The following is a 25,933-nucleotide window of genomic DNA, read 5'->3' on the forward strand; positions in this document are numbered from 1 at the left end:
TGCAAAACCTTAGATAAAAAAAAAAACATTATGGTTGCCTGTAAAGTCGGTTTTTTAACGGGCGAAGATTTTACGTGACGTCTTTTTCCTCGGTAGAATAATTTATTGATATGAATATTATTAAATTGCACAATAGGAACAAGGAATTGAATGAAAATAAGAATTGCACAAATTTTAACTATAGAAATATATTTTGTTTACTAAAACATTGTACATAATTTGAAATTAACCCTTAAATGAGCGCGCGGGGGCCTCAACGACCCCACGAGTAGATATATTGCTCTATTTTTCGAAGTAGGTTGGCTAGACTGCTGTGACGCTAGATACCTTTCGGGTAGACGATGAGTAATCGCGCCCTACAGTCAGTTTTGGCTGTGACCGTCGCGGGTGAATCGTACAGTCCGTTCTAAACAAACATTACAACGTTTGGGTTCGTCTAGACCCCCGCGCGCGCACCTACGTTACCTGCTAGTGTTGCAATTACCGGGTCATTTTTACCCCCGCGCGCGTACTTGTGTTATTTGATATGTGCATTGAAAGTGAATATTTTTATATGTGATACAGAAGGAGAATTTGTATGTATATACTTTGCTAACGATTTTAAATATAGATTGTGATAAAGCCTCATTGTAGCGAAAAGGGCAACTATTTCTTCGCTTCCAAAGACCATCGATCCTCAAGGTTGCTAATGTGCAAGAGATTCCTCATCGAGAATCAGCAGTCAATCGGCCAGCGGGTTCGAGAGTAAGATGTGTTGTTTGCCCCCGCACAAAGGACACCAAAACAACACAAAATGTTTGTAAGTGCCAACGACCTATGTGTTTATCGCACATGGAGACCTTCTGTATCTCTGCCAAAACATAAATAACGGTGAATTGATTCAACTAAGTTTCTGTAGAACAACATTTTTCACGTGTTTAATTGTGAGGTATATTTCTCATATAATTCGAGTTTTCTATACTGCATATATCTACTGTCATCTGAGGTGTGATCAGTATTCAATAAATAGTTTTTTTCTTTATCAGTGATTTCTTTCCCCCGTTTACTACTCCTACTTTTATCTCCCCAAAACAAAGTCTTAGTAAGTTCCACAAACACTATATAGTATTTATATTTATATAATACTTTAAAAACAAAGCTTATTGTACAAAATAGAAATAAATAAAAAAACTGAATTGTATTTTTATTTTTATTATTAAATTTTACTACGACATCGTGGAATTAACAGTTTTACATTTTATTTCAATCGAATAATTCAGTATGTATATAGTTATTCTTATAATAATAATTTTATATCATAGTATAGTAAAGCATATATATATATATATATATATATATATATATATATGGTGATTTATGCAATAAATTTTTTTTTTTCTTAAAACTATAATTTAATACTTTTAACGTAAAAATTAATAAAAAATATAAAAATCATAATAACTATAGTTATCTTTAATTAAATATGTATTAGACATACGTAATAATATAAGTAACTATAGTTAATAACACAAAGAAGGTAAGAATGCACTCATATTTATTAGTTTTCTTAATGGGGGTCTAGGAGACCCCACGCGAGCACTCACGTAACTTTAGGAGGCGCGCTCACTTAAGGGTTAATTAAAATTTGTTATTGTAAATGGTAAAGTTGAATAAAAACATTTACTAAAATTGGAATTTGAAATTCTTGCTAAACACAGTTAAATTCTAACTCCGCGCGTGGTGATTGGTCGGTTTAGTTCGTTTGTTTGGTCGCACTGTTATGACAGGTTAGAGGTTATAATTTGTTATTTTAAATGTTTGACTAGCAATACGCGCTGTTTCTTCTCAATCGACTGAATTACGATTGATTGCAGAGTGATTTAAACTAATAATTTACTTAACACTATCAACATTTGTCAATAGTATGACATAACCTATAAACTCAGTTTCTCAACTTTTGTGTCAATCTAACAATTAATCAATCAATCATAGTTTACGATAATGAAATATCAGTGTACAATTATTTACCTTTATTGTTGTAGTTGTTGTAAATGACGAATCTAAGCACTCCACATTTTCACGAATAAACATAGTTATCTGCTTTATCCCGTGCGGCGGACCCACAGTTTATCTGCTTTATCCCGTGCGGGCGGACCCACAGTTATCTGCTTTATCCCGTGGGCGGCGGACCCACTGGACGGGCATCGTAACGTTACCGGGCGTTACACTTTTTCATGAGTGACTCCGAGCCGCAACCTAATTTAAGACGTTGTCACGTCAAAAAATACTCTAATAACTAGTAGTTTATACAAGTTTTCAGATTCAGTTTTATTAGATTGTACCATGAATTTGAATTTAGATCAAATTAACAGTATGGTTAATAGTTATATTTACATTTTTATCAATAAATTTACTAATATTAACTAAAATGCCCTGTTTTATATAGCATAGTTATAATGTGACTAGTGCTTAACCCTCCGACGTTCATCAATACCACTTGTGAACCCATGAAGGCGGCACAGCTGTCGGCCAACTATCCGCTATTACATCGAAACCGTTTAAGTTATAAAGACATAATTTGAACCATTCGAATCCTCTACTCATAAATAAATATCAATTCATTTTATATAGTTTATACTCATAATATTGCTCATTGACAGCTGATATCGATCCAAAGGCTGCACAGCATACAGCTGACGGACTATGCAGCTGGTGACACACTGCATGGCCTGACGTTCTTTGTTGCTAGGTTATTATGTAGGCTTGTTGTTCATGATTGATAGTTACGTTGAGAAATGGGCGATCCTCGTTGTTCAAATGATATATGTGAACTATTGGATGATGAAAATTTTAGTTCTGATGATGAAAGTGACATGTCGGAAAATGAAGTGCATGATGATATTTCATTGCCAGATTTGTTGTCAGGAAGTATAGATGATTATAAACTGGTGAAATGTGAGTTGGGTTGTGAACAAATTGGTAGTGAAAATGACGACATACCTCATTACATACATTACATACATTATCTGATATACCTCTTTTCCAAAGAATTCATTAAACACCAATATGGATACACGCACTGCCAAAAATGTAGTATATAATTTACGTTTTTACAAAAAAAAAACCCTTTTTGTGTTGTAAATAAGTGTATAGGCTTATATTTTATTATCTTTTTGTTCAATACTGTGTATATTTTGTACATTTACAGTATCTTACTATCTCAAGTCATGTAAAAGTTACATGGAGTGAAACTTAGAACAAAAAATGTATAATACACATTTTTCAATTTGTGTACAAATAAAAAAAAAAACAATACTTTAGTAAATGCATATTTTTATTATTTTACTTTTCTCTCTGGTTTCTAACAAAAAAATTATATATAACACTTATTATTATTTAGTATTTAACATATATTTTTTTAAATATAAAAAAATATGCTACACAAAGACAAAAACCAGAGAATCATTCTGGGAGTTTCTTATTATCAGTTGGAGGGTTACGTACACAAGACTACTACCCTCATCATTAACAAATTACATTGATAAGATATAACACACATGTGGACACTCCTACAAAGTATTGGAGGTGATGGGTGGACCGGTGCTCTGAATAATACGTTACAGTATAATAACAAGTTATCAATGTTGAAATAAGCCTAACTGGATGATAACTGTACATTTGGGGATGTAAATGATTGGCTTCGGACTGACTAGAGTATTGGATATATGACTGGCATAGAAATTGTATCAGCAGCTTGTTCTTCAATGGTAACAGAGAACAATGAAAACAATTTTGATAGTAAAAAAAACGGAAAGATGGTAAAACTCATTCAGATGTGCCAGCGCAGCTAGACCATTGATAGTAAGTTCAACCCTGTTATATTACTGTAACTAAGTAATTCATTGATGTCTGTATGAAATGGTAAAGTAATTGATGCATTGTTGTGTAGCGAATACAACCATCATATCAAAGAGAGGATGATGATGGATCCAAACTATTTCCTGTTGCCTCAATGAAAACGTGAGCTAATAGTTACACAGCACAATTGCTGAACAAAAGTGACATTTCTCAATTATTTTTTAATGTTGTCCCCGATTGCAGACAATTAAGAATAAAGCTTAATATTTCTAAACTTTCCAAAGGAACTGCTAAAATTGCAAACTCTTGGTGTCGTGTACAATATCAATGCCATTATATTTGTATAACTCTACAACAGTTATGGCGTATAGCTTAGCTTGTATTGTGAACTTCTTATCTGCTCTGAGGATATTATGGTAAATAATAGCATTTGCTCGTCGTTTTGTTGTTTGTGTCTGAATTTTTCAACGTAAAGAAAAATCCTAGACTTGATACTTTAACAGTTTTCTTTCTGTCCCCCTTGATTTTGGGGTCAAAGGTTAAAAAGCAGTCCATCTATCTGTCTGTACTGTAACTCTTGATTAAAAAGTCCTAAAAACCTGAACTACCAAAATACCTACCATGAAAGAACAGTCCAACCGTTTGTGCAATAAACTCTTTTATTAATACGTTCTGTTAGGTCCTTCAATACTGCATTGTATCAATTATTAGTATCCTATCGATTATATTTTTGGTACTACTCGTAACTTTGGTAATACATACAGTGTACAGAGAACCATTTATCTATAATGTTGAATAATGTTTGAAAATGGCGATTTCGTTTCGTCCCTGAATAAAGAGCAATCACGATTCTCTACAGAGCACTCAAATCAAATCCCTCACCTGTTTCGCTGGCGACATAGCTTGATCACACAGCGTCTTCTTTCTTTTCCTGCTTCTTTTTGTCCTTTCACATTCAAGGTCCTGAAAAAATTTTGATGGAATTAAAAAATTGAGTCATTGTGTGCAGATTTAGAGATTACAGATCCTGTCTATACGGAAGGCATTATGGTTTAGAAAAAGATCTGCGAGTTTGGCTGTAAGACAACCCATTCTACTTCGTCACTGAGTTCTTTGAATGGAGACCACAGAACAACCCTTAGTGTACAACTTTTTGATTCTTATTGTCTTTGTATACGAAATGTATTATTATTATTATGTAAATTGACGCAACTACTGATCTTGAAGATCATGTAAATAAAGAGTTTTGACTACGTCCCGGACGATTGGTTCTTGTCAGTCAAAATTGAGTTTCATAAAATAGAGACAAAAACTATTTGTAATGTTTGAAACACCTGTTAAAGCTTGTCAAGAGCAATTTAGCACAAGGAAACTAATTTAATGATAACTCTGAACTGTCTTATTGCCATAAAACTATCAAAATAATTTTTTTTGCAGAAATTTTAATAGTGATATTTTCTTGGGCTTCCTGGAACATCGCATTTCTGGATTTCTCAAGGGCCTTGAACCTCAACTAAGACACAAACAAGATGGAGCTTCACTGAATTTTACCAATACAGTAAGGCAATGGTTGTTTTTTTACAAATACAGTAAGGCAATGGTTGTTTTTTTACAAATACAGTAAGGCAATGGTTGTTTTAAGCTATACCACATGGATAGGTCATGGTGGAACAGTGGCTTTGTCAGCCAGATCGCCGGATCTCTCACTTTTGTGTGGGGAGCAATGAGAGATCACGTTTATTCTACTGCAGTTGAAAATGAGGAAGATCATAGGAACAGGATTGTGGCGGCAGCAACAACAGTTTGACAGAAACTCGCTCAAAGTTACCGTGAAAAAGAGCTATAATGTGTATAAGAAACCAAAGAGGCCATTTCGAAGGTGATATTAGACATTTGTTCAAAGAGTTATACAATACTGTTTGAAAGAGTTCATAGTATTATGTTTTGAGTATTTTATTGAAATTAATATTTAAAAAAACTACATTATTAATTACAAGTCACTAATATATTTTAAAATTTTTAACATTTCTTATTTGGACAGGAGTATGAATTAAAAAAAGTTAAAACCTGTTGTTTTATTCCAAATACATTGTATATTAACCCAATATTTTTAAATATACAAGTGCCAATCACTTGGTATTCAGTCTCTCATACTTTAGCAAGTTTTTAAATTTAGCGGTTTTCCCGCTCTTGAACCTTGTAGTATATTAGATCAGGTGCTGACAAATCAACACGAGAGACAGAGGGAGTAAGTAAAGAATGTTGAGCAAAATCACATGCCCCTATAGACCTCTTCAAAATCACGTGCCCCTATAGACCTCTTCAAAATCACGTGCCCCTATAGACCTCTTCAAAATCACGCGCCCCTATAATAGACCTCTTCAAAATCACGCGCCCCTATAAACCTCTTCAAAATCACACGCCCCTATAGACCTCTTCAAAATCATGTGCCCCTATAGACCTCTTCAAAATCATGTGCCCCTATAGACCTCTTCAAAATCACGCGCCCCTATAGACCTCTTCAAAATCACGCGCCCCAATAGACCTCTTCAAAATCATGTGCCCCTATAGACCTCTTCAAAATCATGTGCCCCTATAGACCTCTTCAAAATCACGCGCCCCTATAGACCTCTTCAAAATCACGCGCCCCTATAGACCTCTTCAAAATCACGTGCCCCAATAGACCTCTTCAAAATCACGCGCCCCTATAGACCTCTTCAAAATCACGTGCCCCTATAGACCTCTTTCTCAAAATAGTTAGTGTCCTTTGAACAGATGCTAGCTCAGTGGTGTTACAACTTTACGTTTATGATGTGTGCTCGAGGTTACAGAACGCACTTTCGTGGCTCAGACAGACTCTTTTGCAATTAAAGACAATGTCAATGGTACATCATACACCAGTCACAACAGGACAGCCACACTGGATCACTTTAATAACATCCACAACTTGAAAATTTTGACCTGAAAAATCAGTAATAAGGCCCAATTGAACCAAAGCTCAAGAAGCAAACAAAGTGAATGTCAATGCTACATCATACACAAGTCACTAATAACCAAAGTTCATGGTAACCAAAAGCTATATGTTGATCAGGTTGATTACAATTGAATGATCAGCACATTTACTTACTGGGTCAGCCAATGATTCTTCTGGTGTGCCTAGCAAGTTGTACAGCTCTTCATCTTCTACCGGTACTGCTACAAAATCTGGCCTCTTTACTTCCTCTTCTTCTCTCTCATCCTCACTGGAGGACGGTTGTTCTATTTTTGTTTTCTCTCTGCTCTTAATTCTGCTGTAGGTCCGTGTTGTGGATGATAACACGGATGATAGTTTGTCCAACTGTAAAACAAACTTATCCTGAATAAAATCAGAACAAAAGTATTCTATGCACAGGGGTCTATTCTTGAAGGAAACAGGATTTTTCCAGACATTTGCCATCGTTCAGTGAAACAAGAAAACAGTAACACTACGTTTCGAGATCTGCAATCTGATCTCTTCTTCAGGTAAAGAACTAACCTAATACATAATTACAAACTAGGTTAAAATAAACAAATCTTACTAAAGCGTTGTGGCACGCCTAAGTCACGTAGGCACGTAGTTTAGTTTTAATGATTAGTGTTTTGTATTAAGTGCATGTATATAGAGTTAGTGAAGTTGACAAACAACATGTAGGTTGTGATTCCTGACTTAGGCGTGCCACAACGCTTTAGTAAGATTTGTTTATTTTAACCTAGTTTGTAATTATGTATTAGGTTAGTTCTTTACCTGAAGAAGAGATCAGATTGCAGATCTCGAAACGTAGTGTTACTGTTTTCTTGTTTCACTGAACGATGGCAAATGTCTGGAAAAATCCTGTTTCCTTCACAATCCTTTCATCGTCAAAAAATAACCTTCAAACAAAGAGTCTATTCTTGAGTGAAATAATACAAAAAAGTGTTAGAGTAAACTTTTATATAATTAATAAAAATATAGTCATAATTAGCTAAATATACAAAGATAATCAGTTTTCATTTTCTAATCTATACTATTATATAAAAATCGAATAGTGTAATCAAGTAAAAACTGCTGTAGTACCGACTGTACTGAAATTTTACACACACATTCTTAGGATTCCTGGTTAACATATAGACTTATTCCTATTTCTTAAACTCCTCTGGACTATGCACCACTGGTTTTGAAAACTCCCTTTTTGGTTCTTTGTTTAAAGGTTATTTTTGACGATGAATAACCCCTTTTGGCTTAATCAGCAGATAATAAATGTGTTTTTAATCCCCAGGCAAAGTCAAGAATAATAAGTATAATAACCTATACATGTAATCTATACACACATGCACACGTGTGAACCACGTGCACACATAAATATTATATTTTATACAAAAGTTGTTGTTATAATTTATTTAAATTTAGAATTTGCAATACTTAAATGTAATATGAGTTAATCTGAAAATTAGTGCATCTGAAAAACGCTTGATTGAATAAAAGCATTTTTATTATTTTTAACGTGACCAAATAACATCAGTGTTATAAATAATCATCGGCTCTAAAGGGTAAGATTGATTTATTAGTGTACACTCCTCTGTAATTTTGTATACACTAGAAAAACACTGATATTGATGCTAAGTTACAACAGCAAGAATCTTCCCATTAAAGTATTTCGTAATCCTCACAGACAAGAACACTAAAAATGTAAAAGTGTTTTTAAGGACCTCAGCTGTATTATAACATGTACTATCTGAAAAAAAAACATGAACACACACTTTTATAACCTAAATTTTACCTTACCTCCTCTTCAAGTTCTCTGTTTTCCTCGATTGGATCCACGAGATTTGGCTCTACTTTGAACACCTTCAATGGTGTTTGTTCCTCAATGGTTATCTGCAAATTTGAATCAGGCGTCAAGTTAGGCTTTCAGTGCAATAATTAAAAAAAAAATATGTTTTTAGAAATTTGGACGAGGCCAAAAACTTAGTAGAGACTTAATGATCAAGAAGGAGGAAACACTAATTTGCTAAGCTCAGGCCTTCTGGTTAACTTGCCTTCATAAAATACTGCACTGTGGTAAAGGTAGTGAGATAAATTCAGAATTTGGACTAAGAGATTAATGAATTGTTTTACTTGGTACTGCTGGTCAGCGGTGTAACTAGGACTTGGCTCTGAGGGGGGGGGTTATGAATCTGATTGAAGACCACACCACACCTGAGGTATTAAATCTAAATTTGAATAAATGAAATAAACAATTCAAAGTAAAACATTCAACAGCTGTATTTTAAACAAGTTGGATTGCCGCTATGTGAATATTTTGTTTTCATTTTACGGCTCTTGAGTGGAATACTATTCTCCTGAATTCTGAAGCCTGAAAGAGGGAAAGAGATTAAGGCAAACAGTTCAGTGAGAATCTTGATTGTGTTTCCATAAAATTATGTCTCTTTTTGCATTCTTATCCTCATTTGTCACAAGTGATTATACTACCTAGCATATATATTTATATTTTTTAATATATAAATTGTTTTAAATTTATAACTAATTCCAATAAGAACAGAGCTTCTAGAATGTATACTACCTGGTGTTTTATATGGAGGTATTTCACCCTATTGAATCGATTACAAATTTGGAACGTTAATTAACAACTGGAATTAATTTATACTATCTTTGCAAAAACAGCTTTCTATCTTACTACTCTGTATTTTGAACGGTTTAATCAAATACACTGTGGTTTTAACTTGAATTGGTGATAATTTAACCCTTTGCACTCGAGAGTAAAATTTTTGGTTGCTACCAAAAACTCGGGCCTCTATTGAACAAGTACTGGCGAAAACCTCGGAGCCCTTTTTATCAATTTTGTAAAGGTTTTGTTAAAAAGTTGTAACTTTTTTATTTAAGCAGATAGAGTTATAATTTTGGTTTTGTTTTATTTCTCATTAAATTCTGTATTGTAAAACAATAGATATTTGTAATTACCTTATTTTTAATACCCTTTTTTCACTTATAAAAAAAAGTTTTTTGCAAAAATTTTTACAAAAGTTTACTTTTAGCTGTTATAACTGAAAAATTGCATTGACATTATATAAACTATTATTACTTCTACGTTCCTTACATAATTGTAAACATGCCCATAAAGTTTCATAAACTTACCTCTATAAACAAATATGTTGTAGGCAGTTTTGTAATTTCCGACAATTTCCCCAAATAGTGAGTTATTTGTCAAATGATTGAATATTTACTTTTTTTATACCTTTTTATGCCCGTAATACCGGTACTTTGGGATTATACCGACCGCACCAGTATGAAGAACACAAAAATTTAAATTTATAGAAATAAACATGATAGAACGAAAAAACAACTCTTTAATTACAAAATTACAAACTTACAACGATTATCAATGGGGTCAGATTCCGTTAAATGCCCCCAACGCTTAAACCTTTTTCAATGAACTTAGAACGTTATAAAACGATGTAGTTGAGTAACAGAACTAACATTCCATCAATAAACAAGCATTTCCAGGTATTGTGATCGGTATTTTTGTCGCTGTTATCTTTCTCGAGAATCCCGATTATGGCAGGCAATCCAGATTACAGCAGGCCGCACGGCATCACATGATTATTTAAGTTTTTTGCACGGTACATAATTGCCTTTCCATTACAATTCAATTTATATTTCTGATCAGCCCCTGTAGAATTTGATATTTTACTGATAGGTACTATCTCAAGGGATGTTTTTCTTTCATTGACATCAGCGCGCTGATAGCTGGAGGCACTCGCATTTTGGGTGGCGGAGTGTGATCAAGAATAAAAACAAGTTTTGTGTGTTTTTTCAATAAAGAGTTTAGTTTTCGTTGAATTTTGGTGTTTGGAGAAATGTAGGGGTAAAACACGGAAGTACAACAAAGTGACGCACCAGCTGAACGGGCGGCGAGACTCTGTAATCACGTTATCTACTAGACCGCTCGACTTTGACCTCTGTCTGAGGATGGGGAGGGGTTTGCGATAAGACAATTCCTGTTTTATATTGACGAAATATTGTTCTACACTAATCTAGTAATCAGCAGAAGCAAAATGTCAAATAACGATTCATGTCTGGGTGTGGTCGGTATAATCCCAAAGTACCGTAATACCTCCCTCACTTTCACTTTTGGCATCGTCAGATGATTCCGAATCTGATATGTTACTGACAAAAATATCACTCAGATCGTTAACATAACCTTATTGACTGAAATAACTTATCAGACCAAACAAAACAATGAAGAGATCAGCTGTTGAAGTTGGGATCAAATCAGTTGACGAAAATGGTGAAGTTGACAAACCTCTACAACACAATGTAAAACTGCAAAATCACCGCCATAGAGTATAAAGGTTTACTACGTTTTTACATCCAACAACTATCCAGCTTGCGTATTTCGCAAATTTACCGCATTTGGATAATTTATAAAGCCAGCATAAAGGATTTACCAAACGTCCGACATTTCAGACGTCCGAGGTTTTGGCCAAAACAACGATGTCCGATATTTCGGACGTCGGAGTGCAAAGGGTTAATTAATTTCAATTCAAAATTATTTGTTCATTTTTATGCGCATGTGTATACATTGAATAGAGTCAAATTTCTATATACTCCTAAACTAAAAATAATTACATTTGAAATTAATATTTTCAATATTTACAACCTCAATTCATACAATACAATTTAAAATAAGAGAAAGATGGATAGTTCCTCAATAGAGTAGAGTGCCTTGTTGATTAAATAATCTTTGAGCATTTTGTTCAACTTTAGGCCATTTTCAGTTTTTACGTTTTGTGGCCCCATACATGTAGATTTTTTTTTTTCAAAAAACTTTAGCCTACGAGCCGGGATAACCTCGTATTTTGCTCTAGTGTTGTAAGGGTGACTGGGTATCTTAAAATTTAAGACAGATTTTTGGTTTTTCGCTGTAAGGATGGATTAAAAAAATGTATAAACTAATGATATGTAATGACTACAAAAAGTAAAACTTTTCAAATATTTAATGTGTTCTTTAACTGAATCGTCATGTTTTAGCCTTAATAAAACTAATTTTCTTCTATGCACATTAAATATTATTCGATGACCATAAGTAATTGTTAAAACTGTGTTGATGATATCAAATGATTGGAATACTTTTATATCCTGATAAAAATTACTTACAGATTCGAATTCACAAGATGCTTCGTTGTCCTCATCATTTTCAAACATGAATGATGATAGTATTTCTCTGAAACAATTCAGTACATTAGTAATAAATAATATTCTGGGTTATAAATACGCTTTAAATATCAGAATCATCTTTAATATTTATGACACATTAATTTATGAATGGCGATATAAAATTAGGTATAAAATTAGGTATAAAATTAGGTGATGCACGAACATCACTATATACAAAGGCTGTCTAGAACGTAATAGACGTTTTGACATGACGTGACAATGGGCGTCTTGGCGTCAGAGTGTTCCTACACTCAGTACATAACCAGCCATGGTAGATTGTGCATCGTGCCAATTATACGTTGTGATAAAGAGTCTAGAAATAAGTGAATTGGCAACCCTGCTTCCCACAGTGACTCTGCAACCGAAAGGGGCAAAGGGAGCAGACAACTAGAATACTCTCTACCCGTTGAGAGAGACTGCAGCGCAATCGAAAATTTTTAATTATGTGAAAAAATGCGTACTTTTATGTTTTCTTTCAATCAGTGGACCCTAGAAGATAGTTTTCAAGGTAAGTTTGCTGATTTTCCTATCAACTAAGACCAAAAAAATACAAATATGGTGGGGGAGAGCGTTTATTACAGCCACATTGTATTTAGGATAAAAACAGTTTTATAAACAGCATTAAATTTCCTCCTATACTCTTTCATTAGATTGATCATAAGATGTGGTTACTGTTAGAAAATGTTTAAACCTCAGTTGAAAGCCATGTAATGAAACACTACTTTGCTATATGTGGACATAAAAACATCTGTAGGTTTTAAATTATTGAATAAAGTATACACTATTATAAATTTCCTTCTTCAGTACACTGAATAAATACAGAATACTAACTGTAAAATCAGTGAAGCTGAAGAATTGTCTCGCAGGAACCGCTCTTTGATAGTCTGTAGCAGCAAACACTTGTCTCTGTAGCCCCAGTCGGCTGGGTGAGTGTGACTTCCATCGTCTTGTAGGGGAGACCCGAGCTCAGGACCCATGGTGGCAGTCACCCCACACTCCGCCCTCACGCACTTAAACTGCCTACAACACAATTTGATTTGTTACAATAATTGTTATAGCATCAATACTAAGAACCAGTCACCAGAGTGATTGTAACTTCCGTCATCTTGTAGGGGAGACCCAAGCCAGGGCCCATGGTGACAGTCACCCCACACTCCGACCTCACACACTTAAACTGTCTACAACACAATTTGATTTGTTACAATAATTGTTATAGCATCAATACTAAGAATCAATCTATTTTTTCATTAGATGCAATTCAATACTTCTAGTACACCACACAAAAATATTGACTATACTGTTTAAAATGACCAATAAACAATACAATGGTGTTGATAATCAATCATAATATGATATTTGTATTAGAAATGTTTTAAGAGATAAAACAGATTTACTAAAGACAAAAAGTACAGAACTATTGATTATCAATTCTTAACGATAATCTCTTACCTCTTTTCAAATGAAGTTGAGTATTCCCTGCAGGTGTAATAGAATCCCTTGCCATTGTGGAACACAACACAGTGTTCACCGATCCCTGGCAGTGCCTCGGATGGGGGCAGTAGCTGCTCACAAGACTTTCCCATCTGAAATCAAAAAATGTAATATACTAATACTAATATATTAAGAATAATATTTAAAATAAGCATATTTTCATATTTAACCCTACAAGTGGTGATCATTTAAAATATTCTATAATGTCAGGCTGTTTTTGAGCTTTACACAAGGTTTCCAGAGTAGTTCTGCTGTGGGTGGGGCTTGTACAGTACAAACTTCTGCCACTAGGTGTCGGTAGTGAAATTCATTGCCATTTCAGTGCCTCCTGGACTGTTGACCTGGCTTGTTCTGTACTTCCGTAGTGACAACTTTTGCTGCTGTTGTTTTATGCTATTTCCCATATTTATGACAAGGTTGAGTGGGCAGTGTACTGCTGTGAAATTTTTTTCCTGCTTGGTAAAAATGCCGTTGAAACGGTTTTAATGTTGAGCACAGCCTACAAAGATTATGGAAAAAACTCAAGTGTACGAGAGTGGTTTTCTCGTTTTAAAAATGGCGACATGTCCATTGATGACATACCTCGTTCTGGATGTCCATCAACTGCCGAAACAGATGAAAATGTTAAGAAAATTTAAAAAATTATGGTTTCAGACCATTAATCAATGTCAGTGATTAGTGGGTTATCTCGGAGCTCAGTTTAGCAAATTTTATCTGAAGATTTGGGAATAAGAAGGTCTCAGCCAAGTTTGTACAATCTCGTTCTGACTGACAATCAAAAAGAACGTTGAAATGAAACATGTTGTAATTTGAAAGAACAACTTGAAATCTATCCAGATTTCCTATCGAAGGTACTCATTCTGATGAATCATGCCGCAGTGATTATGACCCAGAAACAAAGCAACAATCAAGCCAATGGAAAACGGCATTTTCACTACGTCCAAAAAAAGGTAATAATCAAATTAAACATTAAAACAATGCTCATTTGTATTTTTGATGTGACGGGGGTAGTTCATTAAGAGTTTGACCTTTAGGCCAGACCGTTAATCAGGCTTTTTATTTAGAAGTTTTAAGAAGATTGCATTACAGTGTTCAAAAAGGTTTCATTTGTGGCAGACTGGAGCTGTTTTTCCATCATGACAACGCACCTCCGCCTGCACACACAGCCATCTCTATTAACCATTTTTTGACAAAAAATGTCAACCTCTATGTACTATTTTCTTATTTCCATGCATCAAAATGAACATGAAAGGACTCAGATTTAACAACATAGACGACATCAAAGAAAAAGTGAAGAAGGACATTATTGATGATAAGTACAAAAAATGAACTGGACAATGGAGGCACCGATTGGACAAATGTATAAAGTGTAATGAAGAGTACTTTGGAGGAGATATGGTTGTTGTATAAAAAATTAAATGTACAGCTTTAATATACAGCGTGTATCAAAATGAATGACCTGATTTTAAAACTCAATATCTATTGCTAAAAATGTACTTACAAAAATAATATTTATTGCAAAATACTCACAAAATCTTAAAGTTTTAGGTATGTTATTACAAATGTTCTATATGTCCACCAGCAGCAGCACGAACAACATCCAGACGATAGCTAAATTCCTCATAAACCTTACACAACGTATCTGTGTTCACAGACCTTATTGCGACAGTTATTCTGTACTTTAGTTCTTCGATGTCATGAGTTAGAGAGGGAACAAACACTTTTTCCTTCACATATCCCCACAAGAAAAAGTCGCATGGGGTCAAGTCTGGTGATCTTGGAGGCCAAGAATGAAGGGCATTGTCTCGAGGTCCTGTGCGCCCTATCCAGCGGTGGGGCTGAGTGTTGTTGAGAAGCTGCCGAACATTGTTGTGCCAGTGAGGCGGTGCTCCATCCTGTTGGAAAATGAAGTCACCAGAGTCTGCCGTGAAGTTGTGGGAAAAGCCAATTCTGCAACATTTGAAGATAGCTCATTCCATTCACAGTGTCTCCCTCAAAAAAGAAGGGACCGTACACTATTTTACGAGAGACTGCACAAAAAACGTTCACTTTCGGCGAGTCTCGTTCATGCTGAATAACGTCGTGAGGTTGTTCCGAGTCCCCATATGCGCACGTTATGTCGGTTTACTTTACCACTAGTATGAAATGTTGCTTTATCACTGAAAATTAATTGTGATAAAAATGTATCCACAGTTTCCATGTCCTCAAGTAGAGCATTACTAAACTCAACACGTTTCCTTTTATCACCAACCCGGAGAGCGTGTACTAATTTTAGTCTGTATGGTTTGTACAACAAACGACGTCTTAACACTCGCCAGACAGTCATGTGAGGCATACCCAGTTGTCTGCTTGCACGGCGAGTAGACGTTCGTGGACTGCGCTCATACGTTTGCCGAACTGTTTCCACCATTTCGTCAGAAGTGCACCCTTTATCTTCAAATTGGCAATACCATCGACGAATGTTTTTAGGTGAAGGCGGATCAATGCCGAAACGACGACGAAAAGCACGCTGGACCGAAACAACTGACTCATCCTTGGCAAACTGCAACACACAAAACGCCTTTTTGTTGAGGGGACGCCATTTTACTTCAGACTGACTGGAAATGAAGAAGATGCACTGACCGACATCTAGCGGCGATTTTATGAAACTTTAGGCCACGCCCATTCCAAATACACAGCTTTCCTTGCCTGTACGCCTTATGTTTCGTAATTATTACCGTACAAAATCAGGTCATTCTTTTTGATACACCCGGTATACTTACATATGTTATATATACAGCAGCTACTGTTATCAGATTCAGCGTGCACTATCTCTGTACCCTCCTGCTTGCACAGGGAACAGTTCTCATTTATACAGTGTTCAGAGTATGTGTTTCTCAAGCCTTTATCAGCCTTTTACCCCTAAAAATGACAGACATGAACATCAGCAAATTTGCAAGTTTTCTTCCCTAAGATTGATGTTTGCATGTCAAACTGCATATTTAAGTCATTGGTCTGATAAACAATTCCAAAGTCAATGTTGGAGATAGCTTGGAAAGCCATTCTGATCACAATTCAGTAAATTTGGGAGTAGGGTACAATAAGCGGACCCGGCTTTTTATATCGAAATTGGCAAATGATATTATTTAAGTTAATCACAACCATCAATATAATCAATCGATACTGATTAATTATTTTGAACAATTAACTTAAAAAACCTATATCAACAGCTGTAAACACTTTCAAATAATACACGTACAGTAATATATCAATTTTAAATGTAAGTAACATTTATTATTAAAAATGGCAGTCAATTTTAGAAAACTACATGACATTGCTTTGAAAGATGATAAGACATGTTTTAGTGGCTTCAACATTTTGGACTCGTACTGAAAAACCCATTATGTGAAATTTGTGGGAAAGAAACAACTGTAACTGTGAGAGGAGCAAATATGGTCGTCTTCAGTTTTCATAATTTTGGTTATAATAATTTGTTTGATCACTGTAAACATTAAATTCATATTTAAATTTAAAACATATGATTGTTATTGAGGAATATAGATACTTTTATATCGATTGATAGTGTAGGATTTGGGATGCGAGTATTAGGTATCGATGATTACCGTACATTCTTCGATATAAAAAACCGGGTCCGCTTATCGTACCCTACCCAAATTTAGTATGTCGTGATTTCCAGGTGCAGGTTACAACAGTGGAATAAACACATTGCAAAATATATAAAAACTCTAGGGTTTTTGCATATCATATGCAATTTATAACAATTTTTAACCTCTGCACAAAGGCAAAAATCAGACTGCCACTCAAGGAAATTCTTACTATGAACTTCTAGGTTTGAAAGCCAATAATTCTCCATTAATAAGAACTGTGTACAGTGACACCTAAAGTCTAATAAGTAATAAAATAAAACATTATTATTGCTTAATGGCTATTGACTAAAAGTGAAACTGTTACAGACAAAATACATTTTTATTTGAAACCTCCGATGGTTAGAGGTGGTCCTTACTTTATGGATATGCCTACATCAGATTAGCCTACTGAGATATAAAAGATTACATACCTTCAAATGTAAAAACCTGAATTAGCACTACTCGAAATGTAATTATGTCAATAACGAAAAACCCACGCACAATGTATCCGCACACTCAAAATCAAAACAAAATATCAACCATCAACACTAACACGAATACAAACACAAACAAAACACATCTTTGAACTTTTACATCCTAAGGCAAAAAACACAGTCGCATTTGATCACCTGATCCGAGCCAGACTAGTCAGACAATGAATGATGTGAATAGCCGACTAAATCAAATTTATCCATTTAGTCGACTAATAAAATCCATCGATTTTCTTTGTACTTCGAAAACATAACTATTGTAAGTGATTATGATATGTTTCTAAATCCTAACCGACAACTAATTGAAAACCACCTCTCTCCATATTCCAATTATCTAACTGTCTCTCTCGGTATGTATGTCACCTGTGCCATGTGGCCTACACTGGTGCAGAAGTGTTTATCTAGATTTCACTAAATGATTATGATTCCACTTTTTATTAAAATTTTATTCATAACGTAATTCAATTTTCGGTACTTTGGGATTATACCGACCACACCCAGACATGAATCGTTATTTAACATTTTGCTTCTACTGATTACTAGATTAGCGTAGAAGACTATTTCGTCAGTATATAAAACAGGAATTGTCTTATCGCAAACCCCTCCCCATCCTCAGACAGAGGTCAAAGTCGAGCGTCTAGTAGATAACGTGATTGCAGAGCCTCGCCGCCCGTTCAGCTGGTGCATCGCTTTGTTGTACTTTCGTGTTTTACCTCTACATTTCTCCAAACACAAAAATTTAACAAAAACAAACATTTACCAAACTAAACTCTTTATTAAAAAAAACACTCAAAACTTGTTTTTATTCTTGATCACATTCCGCCACCCAAAATGCGAGTGCCTCCGGCCATCAGCGCGGGCTTCGACAGCACCTTCGGTGCTGCCCCGCGCTGATGTCGACGAAAGAAAAACATCCCTCGAGATAGTACCTATCAGTAAAATATCAAATTCTAGAGGGGCTAATCAGAAATATAAATTGAATTGAAATGGAAAGGCAATTATGTACCGTGCAAATCACGTGATGCCGCGCGGCCTGCCGTAATCAGGATTCTCGAGAAAGATAAGATAACAGCGACAACAATACCGATCACAATACCTGGAAATGCTTGTAAGTTTGTAATTTTGTAATTGAAGAGTTGTTTTTTCGTTCTATCATGTTTGTTTCTATAAATTTCTATTTTTGTGTTCTTCATACTGGTGTGGTCGGTATAATCCCAAAGTACCCAATTTTCTGCCCTGCTTCAAAAGTGTTGTCCTTTGAAATATAATACATTTATAAATACACTATAAAAAATTATTCAAATCATAGCCTATCACATAAATGCTATATTCTGGTTATACTTCTCTAACATAAATAAAATTTTATATTCTTATATTTACAGAATAACACATTTGGACATTTGTGGAAAATAAATATAAATTGCTTACATATCTGGTTAATTACATAAATTATGAAGACGAAGGAAACTACTTCAATCATTCAAAAAAGAAATTTCTCTGAATTAGTGGGTTTATGTGTATACAAGTTGGGCAGGTGGTTATATGTGTGCGGTGTGTCTCGAGTATCAATTTCGTCCAAAAACCTTGAGGTTAAGAAGTAAACACTTTCATACTCAAATTTTTACAATATCTTACACTTATGTATCTAATCGACCTCTATACGGGGTTTGTCGTCGAACTTGCATAAACACCCTGACTGGTACTGGTATCGACTAAACTAACAAAAAGCTAACATGTTCAGGAGCTGACTTAACAAAATAACTAAGATTTTCTAACTATGTTATTTCATTATTTACTCGGGTTTGTAAGTAACTGTTAGGTTGACGGATAACCCTAGCTAATACTAGCCCTTTTCAAACGCTGGCGTTCTATTTACTCAAAAACAAGAAGTATTTTTAAAATTCTTAAGACGTAGCAAATGTTAGGTTTTATTCACTTCACTCAATGTTTAGCATTTGTGTGTTATAAAATTAACTGCACACAAATTGTGTGCAAGATTCATTGATGTAAAGCGGGTTCTAAATGTACAAGACTTAGATTGTTACTAGATTTTGATTCATAAGACGTGTGTTCCTATTTAAGAATACAATATAAGGAATTGGATTGGATTATAAAAAGCTGGCAACTGCACGGCTTACGCTGCAAGTTTCGCGAGATGACTTGTTATATTTCATATTCTCGTATATCGGTACAATCATCACTATTGCTCGACTTATTTATCGAAGTTAGTTTGAATTGATAAGAAGAGTTTTTGTAAACTGTAGATGTTTTAAAATATTTATCGACATTAATTTGTTTGTGTCGATCGATACGCATATCGCTGGTAAGTGTAACTAGTCAGTCGGTTTACTAATCACGATTTATCTGTAATAATCGACATTAAAGAATCAATACTCTTTGAATTGAGTTTATATTTTGTGCTGAACATAACCTATTCTAGTGTTACTACTTGTTAGTGTCTGTCTGTCTATATAACCCTCATGTAACCTCAAAACCGACTTAGAGGTAAGGTAATTAGGTTATCTTATCTTATCTTATCTTATTTTATTTTTACTTTTTAAATAATCGCAGGTTCTTTGCAAAATGAGCTTTGAAATATATTAACATCATTAATCCTTTCGATCTCAGCCACTTTAGGAAAAATATCTGTCAAAAATCCCAGCGACCTGGCTTCTGAAAGTCCCAACATTATTTATATAAAATTTGTACGTTTGGGCAATATTTACTTATTTTTAAGATTTAATTTTCTTTTTATTCAGCATGTAGTATTGAGTTATAATAACAGTAAAAATATTAAGCTTATACTGCAATACATTATTAACAATACCAACATAACAGCCTACTACATAAAAATACTATTTTCAAACTTTTTATGAATTTTTCCTCCAGAGAGGTATATACAAAAAAGTAAACTCTTATCTGACCACTTAGTCTTAAATGACAGGTTAAAGATTTCACTAATTTTTCTCAATAAATAGGCTAAATAAGGGCTTTTCATTTTGATACATTTTTCATAAACAAGTTTACACAGCATTACTAGTGAAAGTAATACTAGTCTATATATGCTTAACATAAAATAAAACAGCACTGATGTTAAATACCCTGATTTTGGTTATGTTCATTTATTATTTGTTATCATTACATTCACATTTTAATTTAAACATATGATTGTTATTACTTTTATATCGATTGATAGTCTATGATTCGATATGCGAATATTAGGTATCGATGATTATATTCTTCGATATAAAAAACCGGGTCCGCTTATTGGACCGTACCTTTTTTGCATCTGAAGACGACCATGTTAGCTCCTCTGACAGTTACATTTGTTACCTTTCCACAAATATCACATAATGGATTCTTAGGTACTAACCCAACATCCTGAAGCCATAAAAAAACATACCGGTTTTTTATCGTCTTTTAAAGCAATTTCGTGAAGCTTCCTAAGATTGACGGCCATTTTAATACACAATGTTACGTGAAATTTAAAATATTACCTTAATTGTATTATTTGAAAGTGTTTACAGCTGTTCATATAGATTATTTAAGTTGTTAAAAATAATTCATCAGTATCGATTGATTATATCGATGGTTATGATTAAGTAATATCGTTTGCCAATTTCGATATAAAAAACCGGGTCCGTTTATTGGACCCTACCCAATACAATCATTAAAACAACAATGGGGTAGACTTCAATAGGCGTACATTCATTATTCAGTTATTTTATTGAATGTTTCAATTGTTTTTGTGAAATAAAGAATTTAATATTAGAATTTATTTTAATTTCCATATGATTTCAACTTATTAATTATAATAATGTTTAATGTAAACAATAAAGTTTAATGTTACAAGAAGTAACAAATTTTTGGAGTATTATTAAATGGTGAAAAATGAGGATATTGTTTGAGGTAAACAAATAATCAGAGTTCTTGGCGGCCAAGAGAAGTTCGAGGAATTAAAAAGAAATTGTGTTATTTTTGTTGTTAATATACTATAATTCTTATTGTGTACGATTATTAGATAATATCAAAGTTGGATATTATATTGGTTCGATAACAGCAATCGACTAACGAAAGTAGGCCGTTTATTAAAGTATTCCCCAACAATGTACTAAAGATAACTAAGTAGGTAATTGTATACTACACTTTACGGTGACCCCAGGCTCTAGGGGTTAGCCCATTTTCCATGATCAAAAATATTACGCACATTCGAACAAATTGCTAATGGTCAAAACGTGACGGCATGCACTTTAGCAAGCTGCTCATAATCAGGGTAGGGCTTAAGTTTAGGATGTCCGTAGAGGGAAGACTATGACTAATTCGATTCGAGGTCAGAGGAATAGTGGACTGAGAATAAACCAAACTCTTGCTTACAATATTGTAAAAATTTGGAAATTTTCTATGGAGTGCGTGTGCTTGCATGGTTAAAATCCCATGAAAATACATGGCAAGGGGTGTGAGGGTACAATAACTTGTACTAGTTCTACTGGAATGAAACTGTACAAATATGTAAGCAAGGAAGAGGTAATTAAAAGTTCATGTTAAATACTTCCAAAGAACCATAAATGACCCTCTGTGGCATCCTATTTTAATATGTCTTACCGATCTTACTGTAAGTCAATTTTTACTTCGTACAACTATTTGTTTCCTGTCACTTTTAAAAGTAAGACACAAAAAAATCTAAGTTTCTTTCCTTTTTTTACACCATAAAAACACAGCTTCTCAAGCAAAAGACTAAAATGTTGTCAACAATTTAGATAGGTCAATTAGCAATATAGGTTGCTTGACCAAACCTTGGACCAACAGGAAGTTAAACATTTAGTTTCTAATCTCCAGGAGCTTTCTTTCAAGAGCTAGTCCACAGACAGAAAGATACATAAATTTGACTGTCTTGTAATATTTTGACCCAAAGCAATAGCAACCTTCCGTGGACCAAGAAGGCAAAAGTCACTAGAATCTTTCTATAGAGAGATATCACACAGATGTGGAGAAAACATGATTTAAATATTGAAATAAAATTAATTATTAGTTCAATAGTACGTTACACTGCTATAAGGCACGTTGACATATTAAATAATGATAAGAGATTGGTATGATTTTGTTATGAGGGCCAAACAAACTGATGATAATTTGCTTGAAACACGGAGTCATTGTACTATTACAGTACTTAATAATTTTATTTTAAACTTTATCTATATCCTGTTATATATCTCATTTATTCTGTACGTATTCTTGTATATTTTTTATCTAGTATGGACATTAATTAAAATGTATATTTGTGTAATGCTAAATAAATAAAACTGTTTTGAATTGAATAATACAGTAAAATGCTATGGATAATTGGAATTTGGAGATATAATGAAAGTCTAAAAATGTAGTGATAAAAACGAGCTCCTCCTCAGTGCTTAATATTTTGTTTTGATCTCAATTTACCACCCCTGAGATGTGGCATTACTTGATGAAGGTTAATTCCTATCTAATATTGAGTCTAACTAAACACATATACCTCTGAAGGTGTAGGTCTCATAATTACATCTCTTTTTCAGACTTTACAAGAACCTAGAATTGAAAACAATGGCACAGGCTCCTCATCTTCTTATCCGTATCTTGGCTTCAGCAACAGTCACAGCAAACTTCGCTGGGAAGATTGTTAGGGATGTGATGAATAAAGGGGATTTAGGAATTGTGGATAAGGTGAGTATCAAACATACTAGTGGTTGGTATATTTTTGGCTGAGTATTACCGAAGTATATCACTCAAGGAGCTGGAAAATTTTCATTTTTGTCTGCCTACTGGTCTGTCTGTCCGCACAATATCTCAAAAACAAGCTGATCTATAGACTTGAAAGTTTGCATGAAGGAACGCTACAGGCATTACTGAGTTCTTTGATGGTGCATATCTATGGGATTTGGCTGAGTATTAGTGAATAATTTTACATTAGTCTTAAGCGTAACCATCGTGGCAATGCGAAAATAGAATAAATATATTTATAAACAAACAGTACAATCATATGAGATTTTAACATATGAAATTTTTATTCAGAGTAAAAAGAAAAAAATTATAGAGTGGAAAGTCAATGACAAGATGTGATTTCACTGCACTTTTGTGTTGTAATACCATCCCTAGCTTACCAGAACTTTTATTATTTGAACACTAGCATGAAACCTAATTTAATGAGCTAAAGTGTGAATGTATCATGTGGCAAAATATTTCAAAAGATTTTATCTGTAGAGTTTTTCCATGAGACTTCATTTCTACTTAGGCAAGAATGAGTTTTATGGTGCATGACCAAACATAGAATTTGGCGGAGCGTCATTGACTTTTATCTCTTAGTAGGCTGACGTAATTTTTCTTTTGTCTACCTGAGAATGTAAAATTTCTCTTTTTTGTCTGTCTATCTGTCCGTAAGACATCTTAAAAATGAAATGAGCTATAACTTTGAAATTTTGCAAGAAACCTCACAGAAGCCTGTTACACGACACAATGTGTGGGTAACTCCTACCTTGTAATAAGAGGGATGAAAAAATGTTTAAATTCCGTTTCACGTATTATAGGCTGGCTCTATGTGAGAAACCAATATGAATGTAAAAAACTACCATGGTGCAAAATCTTTTGCCATGTTGTTCTAAAAAAGTACCTTATTTCAGAGTTTTTTGTACCACCTGTAACATAGCTGTGTATTGTACCACCTGTAACATAGCTGTGTATTTAGTTTGTATGCTGTTTTACTCAGAAATTACATTGAACTATTCATTATTAGTTGTTTAGTAGATATCTTGTATTATTTTATAAACAATTGTGATATGAAGTGAGGTAAACAGGGAATCCATGTCTTCATTTTATATTGAGTGTTCACTGGAGATTCTGCAACCATGAAAATTTGTTAATTTATTATGCTTAATTGGTTTGTTTTCTGTTTATAATTTTAACGAAAACTAAGGAAGAATTATAAACAAAGAACTTAACGTGTTAACAAGAAATTGCTTTAGTACATGTATACTTTTTCATTACAATTTCATGTACAAAATTGTGTGTTTTTAAATGATTAAGTACAATTTATTGGTTTTTGACGTGTTTATAAATTATGTTTTATTTACTTAGTTTATAAACAAAATTCTTTTTCATATTCCATGATTTATATTCTTTATTATTTGAATTTTATTAATAGAAAAATTAGGTCAAAATTGAAACTTAAGTACTTTTTAGTAAGTACTTTAGTAAAGTACTTTTTATGTAAACCATTTTACATAAAAACATTTGTAAAGTGAAATAATGTTTTTCATATAGTCTCTGTTTAAATTTTCCATTTTATAAAATGTTTCACATTCTTCCTGGAATCCACTTTACATTTTAAATCAAAATTTATTTCAAAATTGTAATTTTTAATAGTTTTAGATAACCAACTAAACTATTAAAACTATTAACTATAACTATTAGTTGTTGGGATGTTCAATGTCAGTCAATCCCAATGTATTTCCTTCTTCTATCTCTAGAAGTGTTGGTGTGTAGGTTCTGGACAGTGGCTTGACTAGTCATTGAGTCTCACAATGGCAGTTATTTGTGGTTTGTGTCACCAGTGAAAGTTGGCTCAAGGTTGAACTATTGATGTGTGAAATAGCAAGTTATATTATCAGGCCTTAACCTTGTTCTCATGGTTGTCCATGGGTTTAGTCACAGACAGATTAATGTTTCAATGTAAGAAATCTGTATTCGCATCATACATTTAAAGATGATTTTTTTTGTTCTTTTTAATGATTTTTATAAATTTGCATTTAATTGGAAAAAATGTTGCTCACAAACTCACATTTTTCAGTCAGTCTCTCCCAGGAACTGTGTGTAATTGTAATTTCTAAAATAATTTTGTTTGGCTGAGAATTGGCAAAGTCATTAAAACTCTGATAGTAAAAAAATATGTCGGCCTGTGTAGCCTTCCGCACTGTATCTCACTACTGGTTTAGGTATGAGTACAGTGTGCATTTATATCCTACCTTCGTATGTAGTTGTGGCCAACTGAAATGGTCAAATGTTATTCAGTATCCATATGTACTATTACTGCCAGCAAAACGTGTGGTCCAGAATATAGACTACATTCTAATGTTAGCTTGTTATGGGAAATAATGAATGGACTGGTTTTCTTAAAAGTCCTTAAATTCTTTAATAATAAGGATAGAGATGGTTGAATGTACAATCATTAGTAATTCTTTATCTGCATATGATATTGTACGGGTACAAGGTACACAATACAGTTGCATCATCAAATACATAAAATATAACAA

The 25,933-nt window shown here is 33.8% G+C and overlaps 3 protein-coding genes across 8 annotated transcripts in view; 2 read left to right on the top strand and 1 right to left on the bottom strand.

Moving 5' to 3' along the window:
• Positions 1-17,753, bottom strand: part of LOC124366956 — a 61,340-nt gene extending 43,587 nt beyond the window's left edge. For all 4 annotated transcript variants that reach the window (XM_046823576.1, XM_046823580.1, XM_046823578.1 and 1 more), the window contains exons 1-7: positions 17,598-17,753; positions 13,499-13,632; positions 12,881-13,069; positions 11,990-12,056; positions 8,618-8,710; positions 6,965-7,174; positions 4,720-4,800 (exon numbers count right to left, since the gene is read on the bottom strand). In XM_046823576.1, the coding sequence (XP_046679532.1) occupies positions 4,720-4,800; positions 6,965-7,174; positions 8,618-8,710; positions 11,990-12,056; positions 12,881-13,069; positions 13,499-13,632 (774 nt within the window). In that variant the 5' untranslated portion in view covers positions 17,598-17,753. The remainder of the gene's footprint in view (positions 1-4,719; positions 4,801-6,964; positions 7,175-8,617; positions 8,711-11,989; positions 12,057-12,880; positions 13,070-13,498; positions 13,633-17,597) is intronic.
• Positions 1-25,933, top strand: part of LOC124366957 — a 230,921-nt gene that overhangs the window by 121,742 nt on the left and 83,246 nt on the right. The gene's annotated exons all lie outside the window — the stretch shown is intronic.
• LOC124366958 (3'(2'),5'-bisphosphate nucleotidase 1) overlaps positions 19,840-25,933 on the top strand; it is a 37,322-nt gene continuing 31,228 nt past the window's right edge. For 2 of the 3 annotated variants that reach the window (XM_046823593.1, XM_046823592.1), the window contains exons 1-2: positions 20,020-20,162; positions 23,204-23,351. In XM_046823593.1, coding sequence (XP_046679549.1) covers positions 23,232-23,351 — 120 coding nt within the window. In that variant the 5' untranslated portion in view covers positions 20,020-20,162; positions 23,204-23,231. Of the gene's footprint in view, positions 19,981-20,019; positions 20,163-23,203; positions 23,352-25,933 lie in introns of those variants that run through there. The other variant, XM_046823594.1, reaches the window with a different exon arrangement.

This window comes from Homalodisca vitripennis, chromosome 7, assembly GCF_021130785.1.
Source record: "Homalodisca vitripennis isolate AUS2020 chromosome 7, UT_GWSS_2.1, whole genome shotgun sequence".
NCBI classification, from domain to species: domain Eukaryota; kingdom Metazoa; phylum Arthropoda; class Insecta; order Hemiptera; family Cicadellidae; genus Homalodisca; species Homalodisca vitripennis.